Consider the following 26,785-nt stretch of genomic DNA (forward strand, 5'->3'; position numbering starts at 1 on the left):
AATTTCTCTGCCTGAAGAAGTTGATGAGGACAGAGACTTTCTATAATTTACAGCTAGAGATCTCTTGTTTGAGAGGACAGTAGGTAGAGTTCACAATGGCACATTAGGAATGAAGTGGAAGATTCTGTAAAACTTAGGATATTCCTTACTGTGATTAGGTTGTGCTTGATAAATATCCATAGTGACTATGCATGTGATGAATGGGGATATTTCAAATTTGAAATCTTTCCTTTATCAATTTAGTGGGGCTGAACTTCTTTCATAATTAGGAATTTCTTGCCTGTATCTTTTTGTTCTTTTTAGACATGGGGAGATCTTGTGTGAATGACACCAGTTTATCATCTGTGCTGTCATTTCTGTTTAAACTCATGCAGTGAGTAGATAGATGTCTCCCATATGGTGTAACAGTTTTGAATACTTACAACTGCTTGATGCAGGCAATACCAGTTTTGTTTTTTCAGCTTTTTCCCAGCACCAGGTTATTCCATGTAATTGTAATGATGCACTCTAATTTCTGTGACCTCCCTTGGGTGTCACTTCTGTGGTCTGATACATCTTGTAACGAGTCTGGAATCCTGGAAGCAGAGTCCACTTCCCTTTGTTCATTTCATCGCATTACTTCAAGTAATATTTCTCCCCTTTTCACCAAAATAGGTGAAGAGATTCCTCCAAGGAGAAGGTGATAGCATATGAGGAGCTGTAGCTGTAGAAGCCTTCTGGGACTAGAAGTCTTATGTAGATGTAAGATGTTGCTGATAGGTTTTTTTAAGAATTCAGGGTCATCATGGATTTTTGTTTAGATGCTTGGCTAGTCTGATAAATTCAATAGGTAGAAGAGTTCATCCAGGGAGAATTTATTTTCTTGTTTCCCTTGGTAATCTTAAAGGTGACAAATTCTTGAGAACAACTTGGCCCGTGGACATCGTCTCCAAAATCAGCTTTATCTCTAGGAAAAGTTGGTCTGTCAAAAAAACAAGCACATGATGCATTTTCCTATCCAAAGAAATGTTTTGTATGAGGGAAACTTCAAATCTGCCCTTTAAATCTCTAGTAAGAACAAAATAAAAAACTAAGCTATGTTCCTAGAAGATATGCATCATTTTTCTTGAGGGAACTTTGGAAGTGTTTCCTTTTCTTTTCCTTGGTATAAATCTCACAGGAGTTTAATCATTCATGAAAGTACATTGCTTAAAATAAAAGATATCTTGATCATCCTCATGCAAAAGAGTACATTATTTTAAAGACTCAATTTGAGCATGGAACAAATTGATGAAATTGTAGTACAAAACCTTTAATGCATTAGAATGATTACATTTGGAAATCATTATGTATACAAGTAGTTATTACAGAAATAACCTTCTTTGTCAAGTATTCTTGGCGTGGAAATAATCAGCATCCTATCCCATTAATTGTTTGAGAACTCTGAAATCTTTAATGAGGTTTTTTATGGAAGAATTTCAGTCAAATGCAAATGATTCATTGAAACTCTTAATCATAAGACAAATAGCAATTCTTCAGTGAATTTTTTTCATTCACTGTAATAAATGTAGCATGTTAACTGTAGACACACAGTTAACTGTTTCTCAGTTACTTTTCTCACAGCATTTTTCTTTAAAGATTCATTGCTGGTCAGAAAGTGATAATGGTTGGACTGAGAAATAAAATGCTTGACAGATGTCAAGAAATCTGTGTCTGATATAGCTTCAAGTAGATTTTTTCCCTTTGAGTGTTTTAAAAATTCATTTGTATTCAGGTTGATAAAGATACATATTTTTCAATGGGTATTCACAATCAAATGTCATCCTTTTTTCACAGGTCTGATTACCACAACGTCAAGAAAATTGGATCGGGAGCAGCAAGCAGAACATTTTTTAGAGGTATGTTTAAGTGGAAATATATGTTAAGAGGTTAGCTGATTTTTGTAGTTTAAAATCACTTCTTCCTGTTCCAGGAGAGTGGTATTCTCCCTTCTCTTCATTTATAACAGTCTCACACAAAGCTGGGAATTGCCTGTTTATACAGAAGAAATAAAACATTTTTTAATTCTCAAGAGCAGGAAAAAGCTGAACAAAAATTGAACAGGTTTTTTCCACCTCTAATCTACTTCAGTTAAGTCTTTTATTGTAGCTCTTAAATTTTGTTCGTGACAGAAAGTTAGAATATCCAGAGCAAAATGTTTTTTAAAGAGCAGGCGGAATGACTCCAACCCTCCCAGGATTTTTAGTCTCTCAGGTTAAACAGGTTTAAAGTTTTGCATTTTGGATCTAATATGCAAACTGATAATTTGGATGAAAGCAAACTTTGACCTTTTCACGTTCACTGCATTATCAGAATCAATGATTTTTTTTTAGCTTTCGCTTGTTGGGACTATTAACAACAATTTTCAAGTTAAAAATTGCCTTTTACAAAAGAGTATCTAAACCATTCCCTTGGCCCTTGTGATGAATGTTTCACTTTATAAGTAGCTCACGTGTGTCGGATATGGAGTGATACACTTGTAAACTACTGGTTTTGCCACATGTGTTTTCTTTAACATTGCTGTACACCATGCTGTGGCTTTTTTTTTTCCTTTGGGTAAAAGTTTCTTGTCTCTGTTCTTTTGTCTGTTTGTGGAGTAAGGAATTCTTGATTCCCATTGGTACAAGTAAAAAGAATCATATTGTTCCACATAATCAATCATCCCTACTATGTATTTTAGGAAATTCTCTTCAAATCCATACAAGCTAAAAACATCTGGACACAATAATTCCTAATGCAATCACTGTCTGACAGCAAAATGTAGTAAAATATATATTTGCATATATTTGCATATATTTTCATTAGGTTTTTTATTTGCTAGAAATCCCAAATTATTTTGATTAGTGCAGAACACAGGAGAGAAGGGTTGATTATTACTGTGCAAGTTTGAATTGGGGTTTTTTTCTTGATAATTCACTGTAGATTCTTATACATTCCATGTCATAAATAAATGGAGGGAAATACAAGGATTTTTCTCTTTTTAGGATTTATTGAGTTGTAAAGTTAGTAAAGTAATCATGTGTTCTAGTAACTTCAAGCTTTCCAGTTTATACTGTCAGTGAAGATCACAAATGGAATGAAATGGACATTGATTTTGAAGTATGTCTATTGATGAGAATTTGGGGTCTCTAAGTCTCCTTTGCTCTGCAGAGAAGGACCAGGTAATCCTGGTGAACAACAAGTTAGCACAAAATGAAACACAGGAAGTTCCATCTGAATATGAGGAAAAACTTCTTTTCTCTGAGGGTGACAAACCACTAGAACAGGTTGCACAGAGAGGTTGTGGAGTCTCTCTGGAGATACTCAAAACCTGCCTGGATGTGATTCTACACAGCCAGCTCTAGATGAATGTGCTTTAGCAGGGGTTGGACTCTAGATGAGCTCCACAGTTCCCTTCCAACATCAACCATTCTGTGATTCTGTAATTCTGTGATTTATCTGTTTGCCTCAGAGATCTCAGTGAAACATGCCAAATACACATTTTCCGAAGGATGGGGGAGTGCTACTATTAATAGCAAAAAGAAAAAAATTAGTTACTTATAGAATTCAGCTTTAGTCATCAATACAAGTTAATATATTCTTTCCCCTGAATTGTATCTTGCTTGAAAAAATAACAATCTGCAAGATTTTGAGGGCTGAAGATGCAGTAGAGGGAAATTTGTGTGATACAGTGCTTGAAGGCTTGTGAATGGGGAGTAAAGTGAAGGGCAGGCTACGGAGAAGAGAAACACGGGAGCAAGGTGTCCTGTAGAAGTGCGGAGAAGACCACATTGTGAAGCCCACCTGGGAACAGTGAGTGGGAAGGGGAGTTGGACTCTGGTGGAGACACAGCCTGGTCAAATTGCCCCTTTGAGCTGCTGCTGAAACACTGCCCATCGCTGCCTCCTGGGAGGCGCGTTCCTGCTGCACATCCGTGCACAGGCTGCGATCCAGAGCCCGGCTGGTCAAGCTGTGCTTGTTCTTGTGGCAAACTGAGAAACCTTTTCTAAAATGCCTGTCTGTCTCTGTGTAATTAACCCCCTGGGGAGGCCTTAATTGCCGAGACAGACGTGGTTTCCCAGTTAGTACAGTGTTTCCCTTCCGGCTTCATTTCATACCCTTCTTCCAGGAGCCTGTCTGGTGTAAAGGAGCGCAAACTTGGCTCTCTTTGAAAAGCTCTGATTAGTACTTGACCTAGCAACCCTTGCCCCCCTTGGCCCAGTGTGTGTGTGAGGCACTGACAGACCTTTCCTGGATACAATTTTTTAATTGTTCTTAATAAGACTGTCTTTGATGGAAACACTATACCCTATAAGTACCTGCCAGTATTTACTTAGCAAATTTCATTATTAACATCATTTCCACCTCTTTCACCGAAGCTGTTGGGAAAATGAAGTGAAATAAGATAGCAGATGTTAGTCACTGTAGTTGTGTGTAGTGCCAGCGCTTATCTCCAGAACGTCGCCTGTGATGGCTTAGAGTTGCTCTTCCCGAGCTGCCTGCCCCTGTCCGTGCCAGAGGAAACATGAATTACCAGCGATGACAGGATGTGTATTTTTAAGGCTGCCATGCTTAGGAAAGGTCAATCTAAGTGACTCTCCTTGTAAGTTGCACAAGAATTCTGTTGCAAAGTAAGTACCGAGGCCCAGGTCAGATGTGCATTTCTTCTTCCTTTCTCCTTTAGATGTATGGACCTGTGTCCACATGGATTTTTTTAATGGTACCTCAGGCTGCTGTCACAGGACTTCCACTTACCAAAGAGTATGTTCCAAAGGGAGTGCAGAAACATGTCTAGAACCTGAGCCAAAAGATGCATGAAGAAGTCAGAAATTGACTCCCCTTTATAATCATTGAGATTTTCTGTTTGCTTTGGTGATCTTGTTTGGGTATTGTTTGTTTCGTTTTTTGTTTGTTTGTTTTGGAATTTTGGAAGGAGGGGAAAAAAATAATTGCTTCTCCCAGGTTTTTCATTGGTTGTGGCATTGTCGATGCTTATTTTTTTAAGCTCTGAAGTTGAGGGCCTAATTCTTTTCTGAGACATTTATAATGCCTTGCAAAGCTGCAACTTGTATTCTGTGCTTGTTATCAGGTAGAATTTTGCTGCTGTGGTTTAAATTGGACGTCACTGAATTTTATACAGGATGGTCTCTTGCTTTAGTGGATTCTTATTAATGGAACAGATCTGCCTGAAATAGGAGGAAAATGACCACTTGATTACATTACTTTCTCACAGGAAGCAAGACAAAAGCAGTTGTTCCATTTCATAGACTTTCTCAAAGATTTTGTAGTTGGGATGAAGTATTTAAATAACAATCTGAAAGAGGAAAGGTAATCCTGAGAGCTACCTGCTTGCTTTGCAAGTGAACAAGAATAATGATGTCTTTCCAATGAGGTGCAAGTTTCAGACGATTTGGCTTTATTTTCTTTCAATAATTGAATACATTATCCTCTTCTTTCCTTCTTTTACTTCCTCCATCTTCTGGATATGTGTTGTCTTCTAATAATTTTTATGTAAATGTAGACACATGTAAACACTTCACTTTCTTTTCTTGTATTACACTAATTTACTAAAAAGAAGAAGCTAGAAGTAGATAATGTCAGTGGAGTTTGAGCTATGGAAAAAACCCCACAAAACCAGTCTGGCTGGTTTTTTCTGCCCACAGTTTTTGTAGATGCCTCCTAGTGCTGGTAGACAGTTTTACAAACTCTGGTGATTTTGCTATGTGATTTTATGCAAACAGCTGCGGGAGTGGTGGAGGTCCAATAACAAGCATAAAAATTAAACCATTTCATGCAGGATCTGCAACCTTTTATGTTGTCAGCTGATTCTGAGATGTCCAGAACATGAATAGTTCCTGGTCTGCTTTCCAGTGTATATGTGCAACATCATGGGGGAGGATTGTTGAATCCAGGCTACAGTTCATTGACTTGCACATTTAGCCCAGAAAGTGGATCTGAGCACGTTTTTCTTACCCTGAGCAGTTTCTAAACACTCTGTTGCAGAGGCTTTATTACTTATGCTTCCAGCACAGAAAGCGTCTGCAAAATGTACCCACCACTGAGCAGTTCAGCTTGTTGGGAATTGCTGTGTCAAGACCTGTGTTTAGCAAAAGAATGGGCCAGAAGAGTTACAGGCTTCAGTGTGCAATTCTAGCAAGTCTTTAAAACTTCATGACTGAAGGGATGAATTGTCTGTAGCAAGAGATGACCTCTCCATCCTCTTGATAATGGAATATAAGTGGGTGCTTTTAAAGTGCTGAGGCTGTTTAGTCTCTCCCTGATGAGCACATGTGGTGTGGGCTCTTCAGACATTTAGCCAGTTTTGAAAATTGTATCCATAGTATCTGTTCCTCCAAAACACTAAAATAACTATTTAAATTTGCCACTGTAGATTCATTCAGAAAATATCTTTTAACATTTGTCATGGTGAAAAACTTGTCCATTCAAAGTGTCTCTAAAGAATAAAAGTAGCTTTTAATAAGCATGGTCAGAACTTTAAATCTCTTCAGAAGTGACAAACGGAAGGCAATAGGTTTAAAAATAATGTTACAGCAGCCTTAGCCTTTAAAGGTCCAAGTCATGTACCCTAATTGAAGAGGAGGAGAAGCGGGAGCAGAGTATTGGCTTAGTGCAGCTAATTTTTAGCGAACTTAGTGCTATCAGAATGGTAACAGTGCCTCTCAAGTGCCCTGCTTTTGTCACAAATCAGTATACACAAGCTTCATCAATCTTCCTGCTGCACAGCTCAAGCACAGCAATAGGCACAGCACTGAGAAGGATGGCAGTAACAGTGCAAGGGGTTGTAATGAAGACAAATTGCTAAATCTGATGTGAGTGTCAAAATACATGGGCTGAATGAAGCATATTGGTTTCTATTTACTGTAAGTACACTAAGGGTACAATAAACTGTGTTACATGGTATGTATTTATATTCAGTAATTAGAGGGAAACATGATAATCTGCTGTAATTGGAGCCTTCTAAAAAGAATTCAAATTTCCACTCATTTAATGGGAGTTGTAAATGTGAGGGGAATGTTGATAGAGGGATTATAATTTTATTCCACTTGGAATTTGGTCCAGAATATCACAGGGGAAGTTGCTGCCGGAAAGTTTATGGCCACGGTTTGCAGCAGAGAAGGAGTTTAAAGACTCTCAAAGTGGCATTTAAAAATAGCACTACCTCTCACTTCTTCCCACAAACACCACAGTGGTGGTTCAGCATTGGACCAGCCTGTGTTCTCCACCATCCTCCTCTTTTCCTCCAGCATCTCCCACACAAGAACTTAACAAATATAACTTCATTTTGCTGTTGAGCCTTCTCAGTTGGGCTGTAGCCTTTGCTAGTGGCGATGCCTGAAGTCCATGGTCCTTTGTGAGAAACTGCAACATTTTCTGAAGAATATAGGCAGCTGTGTGGCAATATGCTCATGTATATTTTTACAGGAGAAGTACTAAAGCTGAAGTTCATTGGGTTTGTGTAGCTGAATAGTGCTCTACAGCACACTGATTGCTTAAATCCTGGATTACAAGTCTGTGTAAGCATTTGTTTCATGGTTCTTTAGCATTGCCCACATTTGGCAGAGAAAGCTGCATTTTTTCTCAGTGACATGCTGGTGATGGTGTAAAAATGAGGCAGTGTGTCTGATTGAACATTTTGTCTGAGGTTTAAATGGCTCCAAAGGCACATGCCTTTCCCTTTTTTAACACTGAAGCCTATCAGAAAATGCAAGGGCTGTTTAAAAAATAGGTAAACAGCCTCTTCTTTTCCATCTTGAGTTTGAAAAGTATTACTGGTTGTGCTTGCTGGAAATGAGAGAACTATTTTAATTATTTCTAAAACACTTGGAAGTATTTCTAGTTGAACAGTTGGTTTATGGAGGCAGCTTTCTAAAAAGACAATGAAAGATGTATCAATGTCATCTTCAAATGGTGACACACTGAACTTTAATGTCAGCTTCAAAGTTAAGCAGAAAAAAGAAAAGGAAAAAATGAAAGAAAGGGGAAAAGGAGAGAAGGAGGGTGGGGAGGAAAGAAAGGGAAGAAAACAAAGAGTTCTAAAGAAAATCAAAAACGTGTTCATCTCATATTACCTCTCCAGGGGGCTATCAGCAGAGGGGAAATCCACCTGGCCAGTGTGGTGGCAGATCTAGCAGAGACGCGAGGTCTGGGCTTAGGAAGCCCAAGCTGAGCTCGCTCACCCCATGATGCAGGTTTCCATCCTGCACCCTGTGTTCTTCGGCTGCTGTTTTCAGAAACAGCCAAAAACTTTCCAAAGACAGGAGGTGACTGGAGGTTAAAACTGTCTTTCAGAGGCAGATTTCCATATGACATTGCACACTGCTTCTCATGTGTATTTGGGCAGAAAGTCTTACACAGCAAAATATGGGAAAAGTCCTGGTGGGATTCATCTCTCTGCAGTGATAAGTGGTCTCCTCATGAAGACTGTTGTCTCTAATTCGTGTGATCTGATAAGATGAAGAATTTTCAAGTGCATCACTGAAAATATTACTAATAATAAGGAAGTGGTCTCTGTGCAAGAGATATGAACAGAAATTTTAAACAGCAAAATAATTAAGGCATCGTGTTTTTACAGATTACTCTCTTTTATTATTGCAAATTTCAATAGCTCCCAAATGTCCCATTATTTTGGATAACGTCTTGAGAAGTAACACAAGTGACAGAGCCTAAGCATTGGGAAAACTGAATTTAATAACACTTTTCTTCATGCGTGCAGAATCTTAATTCTGTTTTGTTATTAAATTTTTTTAAAAATCATCTATTTATAAATTTATAATAATGGGGCAAATTAAGGTTGGATTGGAAAAAAAAAAAGAATTATGTGTTTAAAGTCCTTCGTATTCCATGTTAAATTCAGGTAGCCATTGGAAAATGTGCCCACAATTCTGATGGCACTGTATATATACCAAAGGAGAAGGGCAAGAATGGGTCTGCGTATATCAAATACTGGCAGTGACCCTCAGTTCATTTCAGGTATTCAATGAAATACCAATAGCCTCCAGAGACTGGATGTGCAAAGAATGTCTGTGACGTTTCCATAAAATTTGTAGACTTTTAAGTCAACCCTGAGGCTGTTTGTTTACTTTTTTGCCTTATGCTAATGGCTGATTTCACTCTTTATTTTTTTTAGATAATATTAATCTCATTCTTTTAACTTCCTCAAGATTAGTCTGATTCTCTTAAAAATGCTTTGCACATGCTAACAACAGGGTGATGTCAAGGACAAATACGGTACTGACAGTTAAATTAGTGCATCATTTATATCATAGTATCTGTTTCTGGCCTCTCTTGGAGAGTGTTTAAGCCATCTAGCTAATCTGATACTGTTTGGAAGTTCTTACATGGCAGGATTTCAGTCCAGCATTAAAAATCTCACACTTGTTTGGTTAATCTATTGTATTGATTTGGAATACCAGTAGTAATGAAGAAAAGCAGTCCTCTTTTCTGTCTTTAATGAGCTGCCTAAGTAAAAAATCTTCATAACTCAGTATGCAAAACTGTGGGTTTTGTTATGAATGCTTGATGATTACAGGAATGAGCCAGATAGCTTACAGACCTTCTATAGACGTAATGTAAACTTGTGTTAACTTATTTCGTATTAAAATAAGAAAGCACAGCTCATATATTATTTTTTCCCTCCTCAGCTCATGGAAAAGATTTGATTTTACCAGTTCATCGATATATGATGAGAGATTCACCATGTACAGTGGAATACTGCCCCAAATATATTTTTTACAAAATCATGTTTCACTGGACAGTGAGTCTGCTAGAAATGGGCAGGGAACAATTGGTATTATGATGCAGGATAAAAAACCGATGACCTATTTAGATGAAAATCTGTCCCAGTATAAAAATACAGATGATTTTGCAGATGCTCCTTCAGGTTCATGTTTTGAAGAGCATGGCAAGATCAGAGTCATCCAGGGCTAGGGCTTTGGTTCACACACTACCATGGTGGTTGTGTCTTATTAGAAAAATCACATTTCTGATTGCCTAGAGCTTTGCCTTAGTCAAGGCATGATTTGCATATATCTGACATTTGCGGAGGGAGGGAGCTTGTTTTACAGATTTCATGAATCACTGACCTGAACTGTTGGATCATGAAATGTAGAAATCAATATCCACAAAGCACAGCTCTGTTGGCTTTTTCATGCTGGGCATCAAATACCTCTTTTAGAATTTTCCTTGTTGACCCACAGCATTCTAGCAGCAGGTCTTGGCTCTAAGCATCTCATAGCATGGAAGCATGGAAGGAGATATTCAGCATATAGATTTTGTGTGTTGTCTTATCAGGCATTTTCCAAATGATTTAAAGGCATAACAGACAAGAGGCAATTGTGCCAGGAAGGAAATCTAGCCTGCTGTCAGCCACCCTGCAAGGTTCTGAGTATCTGCTGGGAGCCTAGAGTGTATCAGCACTTCCTTGACCCTTTGGCCCTAATTAAAATCTCACTGGACTCAGCATCATGGAGTAGTGCAAGAAAGTTACCTTAGGATTAACTATCATTATATTAAGACATACATGATGTCTTTGTGGAGAGGGGAAAGTGTTATGCTGGGGGCTAGCTCAGTTCCTTTGCTTATCCTGAGTGGTGTGCTTAGTCTGGCTTCAGTAGCAATGATTTTCCTAAATTTATCCCTAATAATCCAAGGATAAAAGAATTCGACATTGGTGCCCATGGCTGCATTTCCCCAGGTGTGTTGGAAATGGGTGGGTGAATACATGAGAGAAAAGCAATTTAAAATGTACTCAAAATATACCTCTCTTCTGTTTGCAGAACTATGAGATGGCAGAGCATTAGATCAATGCAAATGGGTGGAAAAGTATTATTAAAACATCAAATATTATTGGATGCTTCGAAAATTTGGTCTGCATCCATGTGTTAAATGCTGTTGAAACAGAGAGGGATGTATTAGTGGTCTTCCTTCTTGTTTTATAAATCATTCCTCATGCTAAGCTTGTGCAGGCAAGTTCTGTGGTTAATCTATATCGAGCTTTTCTTTTCAGTCAGGATTTAGAAGTTTGGTCTAATGTTGCTTTCTCACTGAGGGATTAGTTCACAGATTAGCTCAGGGCTAACAGGTTTTTTCTTCATTGTATGTTTCTTAAGATCTGTAGCTCCCTTTTTTATGAGCTGAAGCCCACCTACCAGGCCCAAATTGGTTGGATATACTCTTTCAGGGTGTCTCTTTTGCCAGGCTCCGTGCTTGGTGAAACAAAGAGTCATTGTGCAGGGTGCACTGCTTTGCTAAATCTTCACTTTTTTTATGAATGTACCAATGTTTTAATCTTCTGCAGAAGCCACAGGAAATCTTTCACATGATTTGAATCTATTTTAGATATACAGAGCCTTTGTGTTATGTGAAGCATGTCTGCTTTGGTGCTATATCATGGTGCTTGTACCATGTGTAATACCCATCAGCTGTCAGACTGTTAATTTATGTCTGTAGTGTTTGAGTACACAAACATGCATGCACACACACACGTTTTCCAGAGGTCTCATTTTTCTGCCTTCAAAGCTAAGACCAAGCTGAGAGTTGCATTTAAGGCAGGGGAGCATCTTCTTCCTCAGTTAGGAATGCACTGCATCTGTACTAAAATTCTTTCTGGGCATAGGAAATCCTAGCATGCCTTTTAATTAATCCATCATTTAGAAAAATGCCCTTAAACAAGATTTGCATCCATTTGTTCTCTCTCCCAGGGTGATCTGTACTCAGCTGTTCCAAATTCAGGCTTGTTATTGCTAAAAAAAGTTGATTCTGGGTTTTTTTTGCCAGCAGCTTCTCTTGCCACCGTCATTTACACGCACCAAATCCAACCACCTGGCAATACATCATGTAGGGATCCCAGCACTAAACAAAGCAGTTCCTTTGTCCTGAGTGGCCTTTGGGTTGGTTTCCCACATGCTCTTTGATCACAGGCTGTTGCAGTGACCATGGAGTCTGACTGGAGATGGTTCCCAGGACACCCACTGCTTAAGCTGTCCCTTCCCCAGATCATCTTCACTTGTGAGCTCTTTGGCTTACAGGCAGCCTCTCCACAAGGGAATAACTGGAACAGCTCTTTCCCTTTTGCAAGTTCTTTTAGATTTTACTATTTCCCCTACAGCTGCCTTTTTACCATGACGGTGAAGATAATCTTTATTCTTGAGGAGGTCTGATCCATTGAGTCAAACTGTCAATCTAGAGTAACATCATCTGGGTTTTGTCAATGCTCTGTGCCCTGATTTTTTTTTTTTTTTTTTTTTTTTTTTTTTTTTGTCTTTCCCTTCTTAGTGCTCTTATTATTCAGGGGTTTATAATTTCCAGTACTGGTGATACATTAAAAAGTCAGCATTCCACAAAACTGCCCCCACCAGTCCGTGCACTTGGTGAGAACCTTTTCCCAGTATACAGTGAATACACAGCATTTTCTTTGAGCCTCATCGCATCTCACAGTCTTCTCCCTGCAGCCTGTAATGTCCTTCAATAAACTGTGTTTTCCCTCTTTTTCTGATCTTTCAGATCTTTCCCACATCTCCACACTGTCCCTCCACCATATAATCCTTAAACATTCATGTTGAGCAAGAAAGATATACTGGACAGGATAGAAAAATGTCAAGCAAAATCATGGTAGTTTGAAAAAATTGTCGGGTTTGGGTTTTTTTTTTTTTCATTTTCAAAAAAAATTGTTATGGCAAATGTGCATCATTGTGTGAAATGTGCTCAAATAAGATTGGAGTTCTCAGCATAATTTGTAACATGACACAAATTAAGGTATTTACTAGATACCTAGAGATAAGAAAACCTCTAATCGGGTTGAGAATCAGTTTACTAAGCATAATTGACACGTTTTTTCTCTCTAAATATATTAGCACGGAACATAAGAATCCTAATGTTTTTCTTATCTGACTTCAGCTTGATAATAATCAGAGACCAAACAGTTATTTTTCTTTTTATGAAGATACGATTTAAACAGAAAAGTACAAAGGCCCTGAAGCATCAAGTGTAAAGAAATCTGCCCTCAAAACCAGTAATTCTCTTTTCACAGCCTAACAAATTTCAGTTGTCAAGAAACAGATTAATCTCATCGTTCTCAAATGTAATATTGCTGTTTGCTAAGCTCTCATGATACAGAGACATTGAAAATGTTATCATAGCAGTCCTAGAGTACATTTTATGGTTTGGCAAAAAATATTACTTTCTTTGGCAAGGAATATTCTAAATATTCGAAAGCAAGGATTAACATGAGCACTTGAGAGCAAAAATGTCAGAATCAAAATAATGAGTTATTTTTTCTCACATTCCCTGGGAAAGTAAAAAATACAAATATTGCTAATAGCAGTCTGTCAATTTATGGCTTCAACTTTTCTGAGACCCAGCATGTTCTCTTTAATCCAGATACCAGTGAATAACTTAATATTTTCTTCCAGATCCTCTAATATATCTGGTTTTCTCTTTGAATCTTGTTTCCTTCCACTATCTGTCCAGATAATTTTTAAGGTGTTGTATGAACTAAAACAAGTGTTCTTAACCCTCAGACAGTTATTTTAAAGACTTTCTTGAAAAACAAAAAACCAGGGAGAATATAAACACATGGTTTTACATTGCCACACTTTTTTAAAACCCCAACACTTGACCACATTTTAAAAAACACTTAGAAAATTTCTGCAAAATCATTTATTTTAGACCACACATTTTAGCTAAGCAGAGATAATGCTTTATTATCTGATACATCCAAGTATGCCAAAATGGCATGATTTCTGTTGACTGAGAGGGACAGAAGGCAGTGAGAGATGTGTGTTAGCTTGGTCTCAATAGACCATAATTTGTAGCAGAAGGAATCAAAATATTAGCTGACATGTGAGGTTAATTTGCATTTACTCCTTATCCTCCTCACCAAAACCCTGTTGTTCAAATGGACCTGCACAAACTCACTCTGTGTAGCTTTGGACATATGTTTGTGGGATGGAATTGAATACTAAAGCCTGTTCTGTCTTTTTCACTGGCATTTACCAAATACAGTTAAGGATCTTTCACTATTTTTGTTGCAATCCGCTAAGTACTGCCTGAGTGCAGTCTTCACTGCAGCACCTCAGACGGGGAATGACATTTAAAAAGTAAAATAATACTTTCTTTGAATGCCTTCTCTTCAGGCATTCAATCCTCATAATATCCGGCTCTCAGTGTGAAAGTATCAATTGAAAGCTGTGGCTTTTTTAATAAAAAGAAGTTCTGAATTGTATAGAAGATGTGTTATTTCTGCAGCCCTGGGAGGGTGCCTGATGATGGATCACAGTGGTGACGGGATGCCCAACTTCCAGCAAGCTACTCAGGTCCCAAAAGAAATCCTTGCTGCTGCAGCACAGTGCTCAGCATGAGGCAGTCATTTATCCTGCTTCCTGACAAAGCAAATTACCCAACTCAGAGTTGTGGGCTGTGTTTTCAGTTCCTCGTTCAGTTCTTGCAGAGCTAATTTGATGTCCCTTCCCTCTCCTCCAAGCTACAGCTGAGAGCTACCTCATGGCTTCCTAACTTGAGACAAACCCCTGATTTCTCTGGAGTGCAATACACTACACTAGCCCTTGAATGCCTAAAAAGTAGTAGCTGAATAAATTACACATTTGTGCCCTATTTTCTAGAGGTTATTCAGCACCCATTCACCACACTTACAAAGCAAAACAGGAATTGCACCTTGAACTTCACTTGACTGACAAACTGCCTTTGCCTCACTAAGCCTGTAAATCAGTTTTAGATGTTTTGTCATATTAGTAATCTGTGGATTAGATCTGCTCCTAATACTCCATGTCTAGAACTGGATGCACTTTTGGAGAACAAGTTTGTTTATATTTAGTATGGAATTTCTCAAAGGGAGCAGTGGCAGCATCTCTAGGTAGTGTCAGCCAGGGCTCCACATGGTGAGCGATTATCCACAGTAGTGACCCAGCATCTAACCGTAGGGATTAGTGCATGGGGCTGGCATTTCTGATTCGCCTGTGCCAAGGGATCACACCTCCTGCACTGGTCCTGACAGGATGTACTTGTGCTGTTCAAGACCTCCCATAAATCAGGAGCTTTCTCACGCCTATTTCCAACAAAGTACCCTGCCCCTTTAACACCTCCTGAGACAATCTCAAAAGTAAAGCAGCTCCTAAAACTTTACTTTTTCAATCTTTTCTGCTACAAACCAACAAAGCAACTCATTAGAGGGACCCTTTCTGCTTCTTCCTTTCCCTCCCTTCACCGAGTGAGGGCTAATTGGAGGCCCATAAAATGAATCCAGGGAAATTTGCCACCTTCTCCCATATATCAGTCCTGCAACTACCAAATTGGGCATATTGTCTCATGCAGTGTTTTATTGTCCCCCAGACCACATTACTGGCGGGGCAATCTCACAAAGGTTAATAGCTTTACTTGGTTGTCTCTCAATCTGACATTCCTGCTCATCACTCTAAATCCAGTCATTTCACCAGTCGCTTTAGACGCCTCTACTGCCGTTAATTGGGTGCTGCTTGCTGCTGACTTCAGGCCCAATTCTTTAAATTGTAACTACTAGTAGCTGATGGCCCCTGCTCTTAACTTTCATTTCACAACTGGGAAAAGTATGTGTGGGTTGATATACCTGTATTTCAACCCCACTCTTTGACATTTGCAGTCCAATTATCGGTCACCTTGGCCATTCGTTCTGTCCAGCTGTCCTCCGTTGGTATGCTATGTGTCAACACCTAGCCCATACACTGCCCTAATGGGAAAATAAACAGTAAATTATGAGCCTATATAAATCCAATAAAGAGTGACTTTGACTCTGTAAACCATGGAAGTGAAACTGAAGCGCTTCATGCAGTTGCTGGTATCCCGAGCTGGAATTGCTGCTCTGTATTTTTAAGAGTGTCCCAGCTTACTGGAGTCAGGCAAGATATCTATCTATTGAGGGCTGTGATGCCCATGCAGTAAGAACATGAACCTTAAGGGGTATGCATGTTAAGATTTCTTCATTACATTCTTGAATCAATGGTTGTCATCAGTAGAAAACAGTAAATTTATATTAATCATTTTTCATTAAATATTTCCTTTCCTTAGATAGAAAGTATTCTTCCTAAGCTCTATTCACATTTTACATTTTACTGACCCTTTGCACAGCAGTGAATGCCATCCTGTGGCTACAAAACCCAAATGCACGTTAAAGACTAATTCTGCAGAAGAATCAAAGTACTAAGAATGTTTTAAAAGTTGTGATCTTTTAAAATTCCTCCCGCACTGCAGGAGTATAATACCATCTTATTATTATTCCAACACATAAAGATCCCTTTCCAGGACTCCAGGCACTATGCAATTAATTAATTATAATAGTATTAATTGATTAATTAATATTAATAACCTGAACATTTTAATGCGTTCCAAGTGTTACTCTGGGAAATTAAGGTTTTGGGACAGGATTTTTTTTTTCCCAACACATTTGAGATATTAAAACTTGGGGATGGCTTTTCTTGTTGTGCCGTTACCCCAAAATGACTTTGTTCCCATACACACACCTACTTATTTATGTTGGCAGTATGGTCTTGACACATTCTGAAAATGATTCGTATACATCGCTGTTCACAGGATCACTGGCTATGTGTGTAACAGATTGAACCAACAGGGAAAAAAATCATGCTGAAGAAAATAATTCCATGTGAAATGGCTGTTTCTTTAAAGCAAACAGAAAATCTGACGCTTGCGTGGGTACTAAATAAGATTATTCCCAGTGAGTTATCAGGCATCCAGTGGTGATGCTGCAGGGGTGCACACCATCCCCACCCTTTACCTGAAGGCTCACAGCTTCCAGGTACTCATGCAACTGAAACCCAGGGCTAGGCAAAAGCTTAATGAGAAATGCAACTCCTGTAATTAGGTTGTTGAGCTCTGGATGCCACCCTGTTCTCACCAAAGTCAATGGGAAAATTCCCATTGATTTCCAAGTCTGAGGGACTGCTGAGCAAGTACTTCTCTACCAAGAAGGTGTCTGTAATTATTTGGCTGCTCAGACAACATGAGCTCAGTTCAGCAGGGTAATACTTGTCTCTAGAGTTGCCCTGTGTGTTTCCACAGTTGTGCAAGTATCGGTGTACCCTGCTGTCCATGGCTTGGCTAGGGAGGCTGAGACTATTCTCAGGTGTTTGTGGAGGTTTTTAGAGATTCAGCAGAGCTGAGAAGAAAACTAAACCAAGTTTGTGAAGAAGAGGGTTACTCTTGTCACTCTTGTCTTGTGAAAAAGAGCAAGGTTTGTCCTGTGTGTGGTGAACACAGAGTCCTACTGCACCCATCAGGGAAGGGGGATGGTGGCTCTCATCCTTTATCACCAGAACACTTACCTGAACTTCAGGTTCATGTCTTTTGTACTGGACAGAACACCTGAGCCCATTTTCCAGGTTGAGTTTTCCAAGCTGGAAATCATTGTGGGAAAAGTGAAAATGGTGATTGGTCCAAGAATATGAGTTTTCCTTCAAAATTTGGAATCTTCATTTTTTTCCCCATGCTGATTGATTCTCAACCAGCTTGTAAAATTGACCCCATGTCAATATAAATTGGGTAGTAGATATTTACAGGACATGTAAAATCAAAGAAAAACGGAGATTGAGATAATAAGGCTTGTCTGTGTTGCCTATTAGATGAAAGTGCGATTAAATATGGCCCAATTAATGCCTGTTATCTGTCCAAAATTGATTTGTAACAGAAAGTTGTGAAGTAGGCCTCAAGAATTCAAGTAGAACTTTTTATTACAAAAATCAAAGCAATTATTGATGTGATTTACTTTAACCTGGTCTGACAAAAAAGGGATGATATTGTCATTAAAAAATGTGCCTTGGGAAGAACCCCAACAACCAGACTCCTTATTCATGCTTATCTCCTTCACCTTATTTTAATTACTTTTCATATTGATTTTCTGAGAATTTTTATACTATTTTGTAAGATATTTTAGGGTGGAATCCTCATCTGACTCCAAAAATTACTTTATTCAAATATGCATGAATAATTGCTATGATATTGTCCTCTAAGTGGATTAAAATTTTAGTTTGCACCTCATTGATAACCAAAGAAATGACTATCGAATAACTTGAATATCACAAAAAAAAAAAAAAAATCATATCTTCATTTTTTTTTCCTTTTTGATTAATGAAAACAATCACTGCAATTTTCCCGAGTGACTCTTCAGTAAAGTCAGATAAATTTCTGAGGCCTAAACATTTTTGCTCTTTGCAAATTCAGAATATCTCTACAGGATATTCAAAAGCTGGGAACAGCCTGTATCACTTAAAAGTCTGATTTATATGCTTTCTACCCAGCTACGAAATCAATTTTTTATTCATCAGTTTTCTAACCAGTAAGCTTTATTGTGAACATAAAACTGTGGAAGCTTCATTTTTTACTGTGAAAAAGCTAAATTGCATTTAAATGTCAGAGGCTACTCATCAGCCTGTCAGCTGTAAAACTGGTTTGAAATGTTTTACCTCTGTGTGTGGATGGAGGGCACTCATTTCTTGCATATTGTGGAAAAACAGTGTAAGATGAAAACTGGGTATTTTCGGCATTACTGATGGGACACAAAGTCTTTTACGTTCATGTTAATGGCTCGGGCTTTGCCTATTTTGCTATTGATCAAAGGCTTGTTGGTAAGTGATGAGTTCAAAGATAATTTGGGGGGAGATTGGGGGGCAGCATGGGAGTGGAGACTAAGTTTCCATCTGTAGTGAAATTGCAGAATTCATCACCAAAATTGTAGTTGCACAATGCACATTCCTTCAATGGCCAAACATCTTAGTAAACTTGCCCCAGCCTGAGTTGGGGAGCTGGCATGCCTCTCCTCCTTTTGCTCTGTCATTGCCATCACTCACTGACCATCTGCCTTTTGGGGGATTTTGTTTTCTTTCAGCAGTTCGTTTTAAACCCTGATTATTTCATTAGCCCTGTTCGTAGCACAGATGCACAAACAGTTTATTGGCAGGTGGAGGTGGCTGCAAAGGGGCAGCAGGGGAAGAACAAACGGCTGGAGGAGGGGCTGGGGACGGGGCTGGATGCATCTTAATCTGCCTTTCTGCCAGAGACAAGGTGGTGTCATCCCCTGTTGGCACAACCAAGTGGTGCTTGGGGGGAAGAAAAAAGAAAGTGTTATCTTTCTTGTGAAAATCCCTAGTTCTGCTTTATATAGCAGCAGTGTACCTATAAAGTAAACAAATCTAAGGAACTACAGCATGTATCTTTCATCTCCTTGCTGGCCAAATAAACATTTTACCTCCTCAGTAACAGCAATATTGTTTTAAGATTGACCATTGCAGAGTCTCACCTGAGGGTGTTTCATCCAACATCAGAAGGTAGTGGCCGTCAGCATGACAAAAATTGTTTAGAAGTAGGTTTTTATTTTATAGTTTAGGACACAAGATGATTATTTCCTTTGAAAGTTTTAGTTGAAGTTATTGCTTTGTTGTAACAGAAGCTCCTACCACAATATTTTTAAGGGTGTGCAGAGCAAGCCCTTTCACACTATACCTTTTTTTAGAGGACCTCCAACAGCTTGTGCCACGTTAGCGTGAGGCAGTGCTGCTGACTTACTGCCAGATAGATGGAGGGCTATTGCCACACACCTGCTCTGCATTTGAGTTTCTGCTAAAAGAGTTGGGAGTTAATTCCCTGTCAGTTTTGATATCTGGTGTCCTGTGCTGCAAAGTGAGACAGCTGCACACCCAAACAAGGATATAAAGTAAATACTGTTGATTAGTTAACTCCATGGTGACTAGTAATATAGCTTGATTAAATTCTGGCATTAAATCTGCACATATTTTTTGAGTAGGGCATGTCTGTTGATGGTTAAAACATAACATGAATTATTAATACTAGGAAAATACCTTGGAAGCATGGATAACATACTGTGTCTTTATTAATAGCCAGAATGTTTTTCTTGTGTGGTTACACATATTGGCTGGCCTAGTATGCAAAAATGGAAGTTTGGAGATGTGTAACAATCCTCATCATTTTGGAGAAATTGAAGAAGGTGTTTGGTTCCTGCTTATAGTGAAGATGAGAATCAAGTGACTTTTCTGGGTAGAAAATGAAGAGTAATTGAATTTTTGAGAAAACATCTGTGTGGTGATCTTAGAAGTTGATGCACACCTGTTTTGAAGCACAAAAACTCAGAGCTACTGTATTTCCTGAGTGCTAAGATAAGATTTTTGCAGAAAGGCGTTATCTGTAGAGGTAGATCTGATAGAGGGGAACTTATCAATATTTAATCACAGGTGTTTCTAATCACAAGAAAAGCAAAATCTACCAACAGCTGAAGTAGAAATTCAGGTATGAATCAGATTAGAATTGACATAGAGAGTACTACTAACATTAAACTGCATGCATATCTTGATTTGCAAGCTTTATGTTATTTAAATCTGCTTGAAGTGAAATATTCTCACATTTGACTATTCATTTTCTGTTCACAAAATTCTCAGATTGTAATCTTCACTGTCAGCAGGAGCTAAACACCTTCTTCAAAGTTTACTGTGAAGATCAATAAGCAACTTTTATCTTCTTTCTCGTTTAGGGGCTGTGATGGTAGTTATACTCCTGTTTAGTGATAGGTTGTTCCTCAAGATGTTTCATATGCCTAAAAAAATTATTTTTAAGCAATTGCATATCATACTTTATCTTGTTTGTAAGGTGTCAGTCTGAAGGTGGGTAAATGTCCTTGGGACAGGTATTATCAGGAGAAAGCTTGGAGTGTATCCTTCTGCTTTCCAATTTTTTCTTCATTATATATTTAGCAAGACTCATTACTGTAGCCTCATGAGCAAAGAGAGGAAGCTCATAATGTACTCAGAAGACCTTTAGAGTTGTTTGGAGACTGAGGTTGATGTTCTTACTGTGATTATGCCAGGTTTTCCAATCTTCATGTTGCAAACTTTGCAAACTTCCCAGCATGGGATATGATACGTGCAGTTTCAAACTGCTGTTATCACTTAGGAGGTCTGAAAAAGTCCTAGTTGAGCAATGCTTTTCCTTACCAGAGGAAGGGAAATGCTGGATCTTATGTGACTGTATACTACAGTTAGGCAATAGAGGAAAAGCTTTTCTGTATTTAACTCCAGCAGTGGAAGTAAGAGGCGCTTCTGGACTTCTGGAAAGTGACTGGCTTTGAGTCACTTCTGGACCAAGTTTAATCTACACTTCATCAAAAGCAAATTATATGATCTTGACATTCTTGAGGATTATAGTTTTCTTTCTACTCAGGCAAAGGAAGGGGAAGGTGCTTTCTGAGATTGCCTGAAGGAGTTTCCTTTAACACATGACAGGCTGCTCTATTGTCCTGGGAATCTGATGGAGTAAATGGTCCGTTCCGCACTTAGCATGTATTGATTGAAGAACACTATAAAGAAAGCCTGATGCACAAAGGTCACCAGGATCTCTAAACAGTAATGAACTTTAAAAGCAATGCCTGTGGAAAATTGCTCTCTTTCTTTTAGAGAGTCACCGTCAAGAGCTATGCAGATTCTTCCTTTTATTGCTATTAAAGCTGAAATACAAGTCTTTAGTTTCTTTTCAGAGACTTGTTTACAGTTTCTGTTTTCAAAAAGCTTGTAGAATAAAGTGTGACATAGGATAAATGTAGTAGAAGTAGTAGTAACATTTTTAAGTCACCCATTCTGATATTTCATTCTGCCGGGTCCTTTGATTACCATCTACTGGTCTCAGCACTCTGAGTCTGACAAAAGTTAAGATTTGAAGGCTCTAAGGCTTTCTTCAGTACACTCTTCTAATATTTAGGTTTGCAAATACTACAGGGAGCATTTAACTCCAAATGAAAAAGCCTTCCTTCCTTCCTTTCTTCCTGTCTTTTGGCAATACAGTGCTGAAATTACCTGATGTCATCGTTAATTCTCAAATGGTTCAACAGACCATTATGCATCGTTTTCTAGCTTGAGTGTGGCTGGAAGCCATTGACATTCCTAATCAAACACCTAGAGTGTTTATGTCAGTAATAATCTCTATTTAAAATGTACTCTCAACTATTTATTTCTCATACCTGGCTGGAGTGGATGTATTAAATTCTTTTACATTTGAAAACAAGATTTCTCAGATTAGCACATCATAAAGGAAATAAGGAAAGCTGGATCATAGTGATATGATTGGAACTCTTTTGGACAAGAAGTGCAATTGATCTTTTGAGACAGCACCACATCCTATTAGAATAAGTGAAATAAACACTACCCATTTCTTTCCCACAGTTGCTAGATAAAGGATTAGAAAGAGAAGGTGTCTGGTTTGCTGCAGCTAACTCAGTATTTGTTTTGAACTAAAGAAAAACCCCAATGTACATTTATTTTTTCTCTTGTATTCTATATATCTTTGAGCTACACTGCCTTCACTTTGTAGCAATAATCTGACATGTAGTTCACTAACAGCGTGCATTTCAGAAAAATATTTCCTTGTAAGAATTTAGCCACGAATTTAGTCTCTCTCTGAAGTAGGCAGAGATAGTAATTCACTGCATTTGACTTTAAGGTTCTATTCATCCCTCGATGAGCTCTCCTTTATAATCTTTCACTTCTCCTACTTGGGCTGAATTCCAGAGACTTACAATAGGTATTGCAGCTCGTTTACACATTGGCAGAAGAAACAAACCCATTAGTCACTAACAGCAGGGGTATGCCTCAACTCTCTTGCTCCCTTTGATCATTTTTCTGTCTTCAGTAACTCAAGCAGATTCTCTTTTCTGAGGTTTTCTGAAGCAAAATTAGCATTTCTTGTTGGGGGATGGGAGAGACTTTTACCTGAAAACCTTGTTATGCACACTCCTTTGATGAGGCACAAGCATCTCAGCTCACTTATTTTTGCATTAAGCAGTTATCACACTAAAAAAATAAGAAATTATGACATCTTCAGCTTTTTGCTGTGCTAATGACAGTAATGTGGCAGCTTCTCATAACTTAAAAATTGGGTAGGCTGAGTACTTCCTCCTGCCAAAGAATGATATGGAAGAAGATACTTGTTCTTCTCAAATCTTGATGATTCACCTTAAACACCTGCTAATTGTCTTGTACTTGTTGAAGTAACATCCCTGTTAGCTACTCCCTCCAGCTGAGTTAATAATTATCTTGGAAGTCATGAGCTTTTGTTAATGAGACTCAATATAGTACTCTTAATTCAGGGGGGGTGGTCCTCACAGTTGTATTTGCATTCAGAAAAGTATCACAGTCTGACTCATAGGAGGAGTGACTGTCTCACAGCAAAGTTCCATTTGTCACCATCGCTGAGGTCTGCTAGGCTGGATGCTGTGTTTCACGCAATACCTTCACAGTAGATGTCTCCTCCATGCCTTCTCCATGGTCACAAAAAGAAGAAATTCTCACATCTAACATTCCAACTGTTCTACGTTAACAGTCAGTGTCAATCTTCATTTTCACTGAGAAGGTCCACTGCTATGGGAATCTCTTTGTAGTTGTTCTGTGGATTTGAACATAAACATGAATATCTCTCAGTCCTGTAGGAAAGGGAGTGTTAATGTCTGTAGACCAAACCTACTGAAGCAGATCCTGCAGAAGAAGTGGAAACTATTTTACTTGAAGAGGAAGTTCTGTTATTACACTGAATTTGTCATACTCTGCAGAAGGAGATATTGTGTAGTGCATTTTACTCAAAAAATACATAACTGATAGAAGTAGAGGGAATTTGGTCCATCCTGTAAGGGAGGTGTGACTGTTGTTAACTTCAGCAAAGAAATTCCCAGGTAACCAATACCTCTATGTGTATTGACAGACATATTTGGGTAAAGTCATAAGCATTAAAGCCAATGGGTAAATACAGGTTCCTGACAGAAAATGTTTATTTTATGGAGAAAATTGTAGTAGAACTGTCTGTAGGTTGTGGGAAAACAGCAGCGATGCTTAGGATTTCACCGTGAAAATATAATAGTTCGTATTACTTTTGTTGTCTGTTGCATTCAGGCCCTATTAAATATGTAATCACATTCCTTTTAAGACATTCCACCCTTGCTGAATAGGCCAGCCCTTTGTCTGATTAGTCAGAGTCCAAATTCAGCTGCTTTCATGGCTGTATCCCAGCTTTGGGAGGTTGTATCCTCTGGTTAGGCTGTCCTGACACAGCATGAGCAGCACTATCTAACCAGTGGAGTAGAGCGGACAGTAGCTGGCCTGGTCCACCTCAGCTGCGCATGGTCAAGCAGCAGCTTGTCTGCAGCAGTTGGATCCGGACACCAGACTCATCACACAGACAGGAGAAGGTGTTCACCATTTAGGAAAGCACATGCTGGCCAAGCAGCCATTCCTCATCTCTACTGGGAAAGCCGTGATTTTGTCCTTACCCTTTTCCCACATTGATTACTGTGAGAGTCACCTCTTGTTGGGTTTTTAATGGCACATCCTGACAAGCATGTATTGAGACAGTCTCTCTCAGACTGACAGATAAATGACAGATGTCATTCATCTGTATTACCTTTCTTCTCTGTTTCTTTTGCCTACCATGCTATATGCAGGTTTCTAAACAAAAGAACCTCACTGGTCCTAAATTACAGCTTCTCTCCTACAAGCTCTCCTGTACCTTGCACATCTGCCTTTCGCATTTCCAGAGATGCCAGCTGTAAATTAGCTTTGTCCTATGAACATCCTAACCTCCCTCCCCTCCCTGGTTACTTTTTACTGTAATTTCCAGCTGTTCAAGGATTTTGCTGAGAGCTGTGGTACTGTTTGAATTGAAATTGCCTTGGTTAGAGGGGCCCCTAAGTGCTGGTGTGATACTGTGTCCTGGTGCAAATGGGATTTGCAGAGCGATGTGCTGAATGACCTCTCCAGTTCTCTCCGTTTTTGTCTGGGAACAGTTCTGTATTGGCAGCAATTTGTTGGTTTGTTTTAATGTGTTGTCATGGTGGGGTTTTTTTCTGTAGGGGCAGAGGAAATTTTTGCAGGTCTTTTGCCTTGTTTATGGCTGGAACCTGAATAGCCAGGCTGGGGTCAGGATGATAGAGCACAGACGAGGGGTCAGCCAGGGTGCAGATTTACAGTTAGGGAAATAATCACATCACTGCTGTGAGGGAGGCTTAATTAGTTTACATGCCTGCAAAGAGAGAACTTCAGCTCCTGTGTCTGGCACTCAGTGCTTTTTGAGTGGAGCTGCATCCTGTAATTTTGCAAAGTTCTGAGTGTCACCCAGAGGAAAAGGCTTAGCTGGTACCTAGCATCTTCCTTTCCGGGGATGTAAAGTTTTAGCCCAAGTAGAATTTACTAACTTCTGGCATTCTTTGTTAATTTTTATTAGTTAGTTGTCATTTTGTGTTATAGCTGTTACTCTTTTCTGTTAGCTGGCAGCAAATATTTTCAGTGCAGCTTTTCTGTTATTGAATAGATTTCCCCCAGGTTTGGGCTTACAAAAACAAGCAAATGGATTCAAATATTTACTGCCACAAGTCCATGTTAGTCAGGATTTCAGCAGCAACCTAACAAACTGTGAGACTGTACTGGTAAGACAGGAGGATGCTTCACTTCTTGAGCAGTTCTTTGACTTAGTAGGGTTTTTCATCATAATTGCTTGACTGTTTATACTGCTGCAGTTTTCATAGGTTTTATTGTCATTGGTTGTAAACTATCTCATGCACACACCTTTTTTGTAGATTGCTGCTAGTGGGTTGAAGAAAATGTCTTTTAAAAAAAACAAACAAGTTGTATTTGTTCAGAGAAGAAGAGTTTCCAGAATCTTGCTAATATTTTTTAATGCAAGAACATTACCCCGTAAGAAAGCATTTTGTTGATATTTTTTGAGTTTGGATTAGTGTGTCTCTGATTGTTTCTATGCAATACAGCCTGTACTGCTTTTCATCATTGATTATTTTATCTCTGGAGAAACCCCAAAAAGGTTTTCCTTTGTTAACCTGTGGTCTGGCCAAGTGCTTGGCCAGTTGCAATGGAGTAGAACGGAAATAGAGGGGAACATAAGTGAAGTGGAGAGGCTGAGGTCCCTGGTGATGTGGCTCTCACCAAGTGGAAAGGCAGGTTCACAGACTTGTGTACAGCCTTTCAGCATTAAAAATGCTGTTTTGGAAAGTGTTGGTAGTGGGAACTGGATGGCTGAGCACACTGGTAATGTTGTGGGTCCTCTTCCCACACCCCTGTGCTTGTGACTGGCAGATGTCACATTGGTGGCTGTAGCGGGTTCAGTTTGTGTCACCCCAGGACAGTGGCTTTGCACAATGCGTCTGATCCCCGTCCAGCACTCTGTGAACAGTTGTCCCCATCACAGGAGTGGTGATCCCAACAACTGCTGATTGCCAAAGCTACCCAGCACTTAGGAGACTCTACTCCGGTCTTGAGAGAAAGAGGCTGGTACGTGTTGTTGGGAGGACAGGCTCTGCTCTCCAAATGGGTCCTCGGCTGTTCTGGGGAATTTACATTGCCACTATATGTTGCCATACCACTCACTTTTCTGTAAATGAGCTGTTTCAGTCTCTGAGGCTGTCAGTCTGCTTCCTTCCACTGCATCAGTTTTTAAACATATGGTTAAATACAGGAAAGGGATAATGTCTTTTACCTTTCTCATAGAAAGTATGTTTTTTCTGCTGATGCCAGTGTTAAACTGGTGTTACCCTAAGTTTAGACTTCTTTACACAAGGATGGCACAATGCCAAGGGGTATTATTCCCAGAAAATTTTGCTTTGCCTAAGGATTGGACATCAGGACTATAGGGTTTGCAAGGGAGCACAGAAACTTTTAAGGAAAATAAAAACATCAAGAAATTACCAGCAAACCAATCGATGTGCAGT

General features: G+C 39.0%; 1 protein-coding gene across 12 annotated transcripts in view; it reads left to right on the plus strand.

Annotated features, from left to right (window-relative positions):
* FAT3 (FAT atypical cadherin 3) overlaps nt 1-26,785 on the plus strand; it is a 407,855-nt gene that overhangs the window by 269,347 nt on the left and 111,723 nt on the right. For all 12 annotated transcript variants that reach the window (XM_048294524.1, XM_048294523.1, XM_048294534.1 and 9 more), the window contains one exon: nt 1,816-1,877. In XM_048294524.1, the coding sequence (XP_048150481.1) occupies nt 1,816-1,877 (62 nt within the window). The remainder of the gene's footprint in view (nt 1-1,815; nt 1,878-26,785) is intronic.

This window comes from Corvus hawaiiensis, chromosome 2 (genome assembly GCF_020740725.1).
Source record: "Corvus hawaiiensis isolate bCorHaw1 chromosome 2, bCorHaw1.pri.cur, whole genome shotgun sequence".
Taxonomy (NCBI): domain Eukaryota; kingdom Metazoa; phylum Chordata; class Aves; order Passeriformes; family Corvidae; genus Corvus; species Corvus hawaiiensis.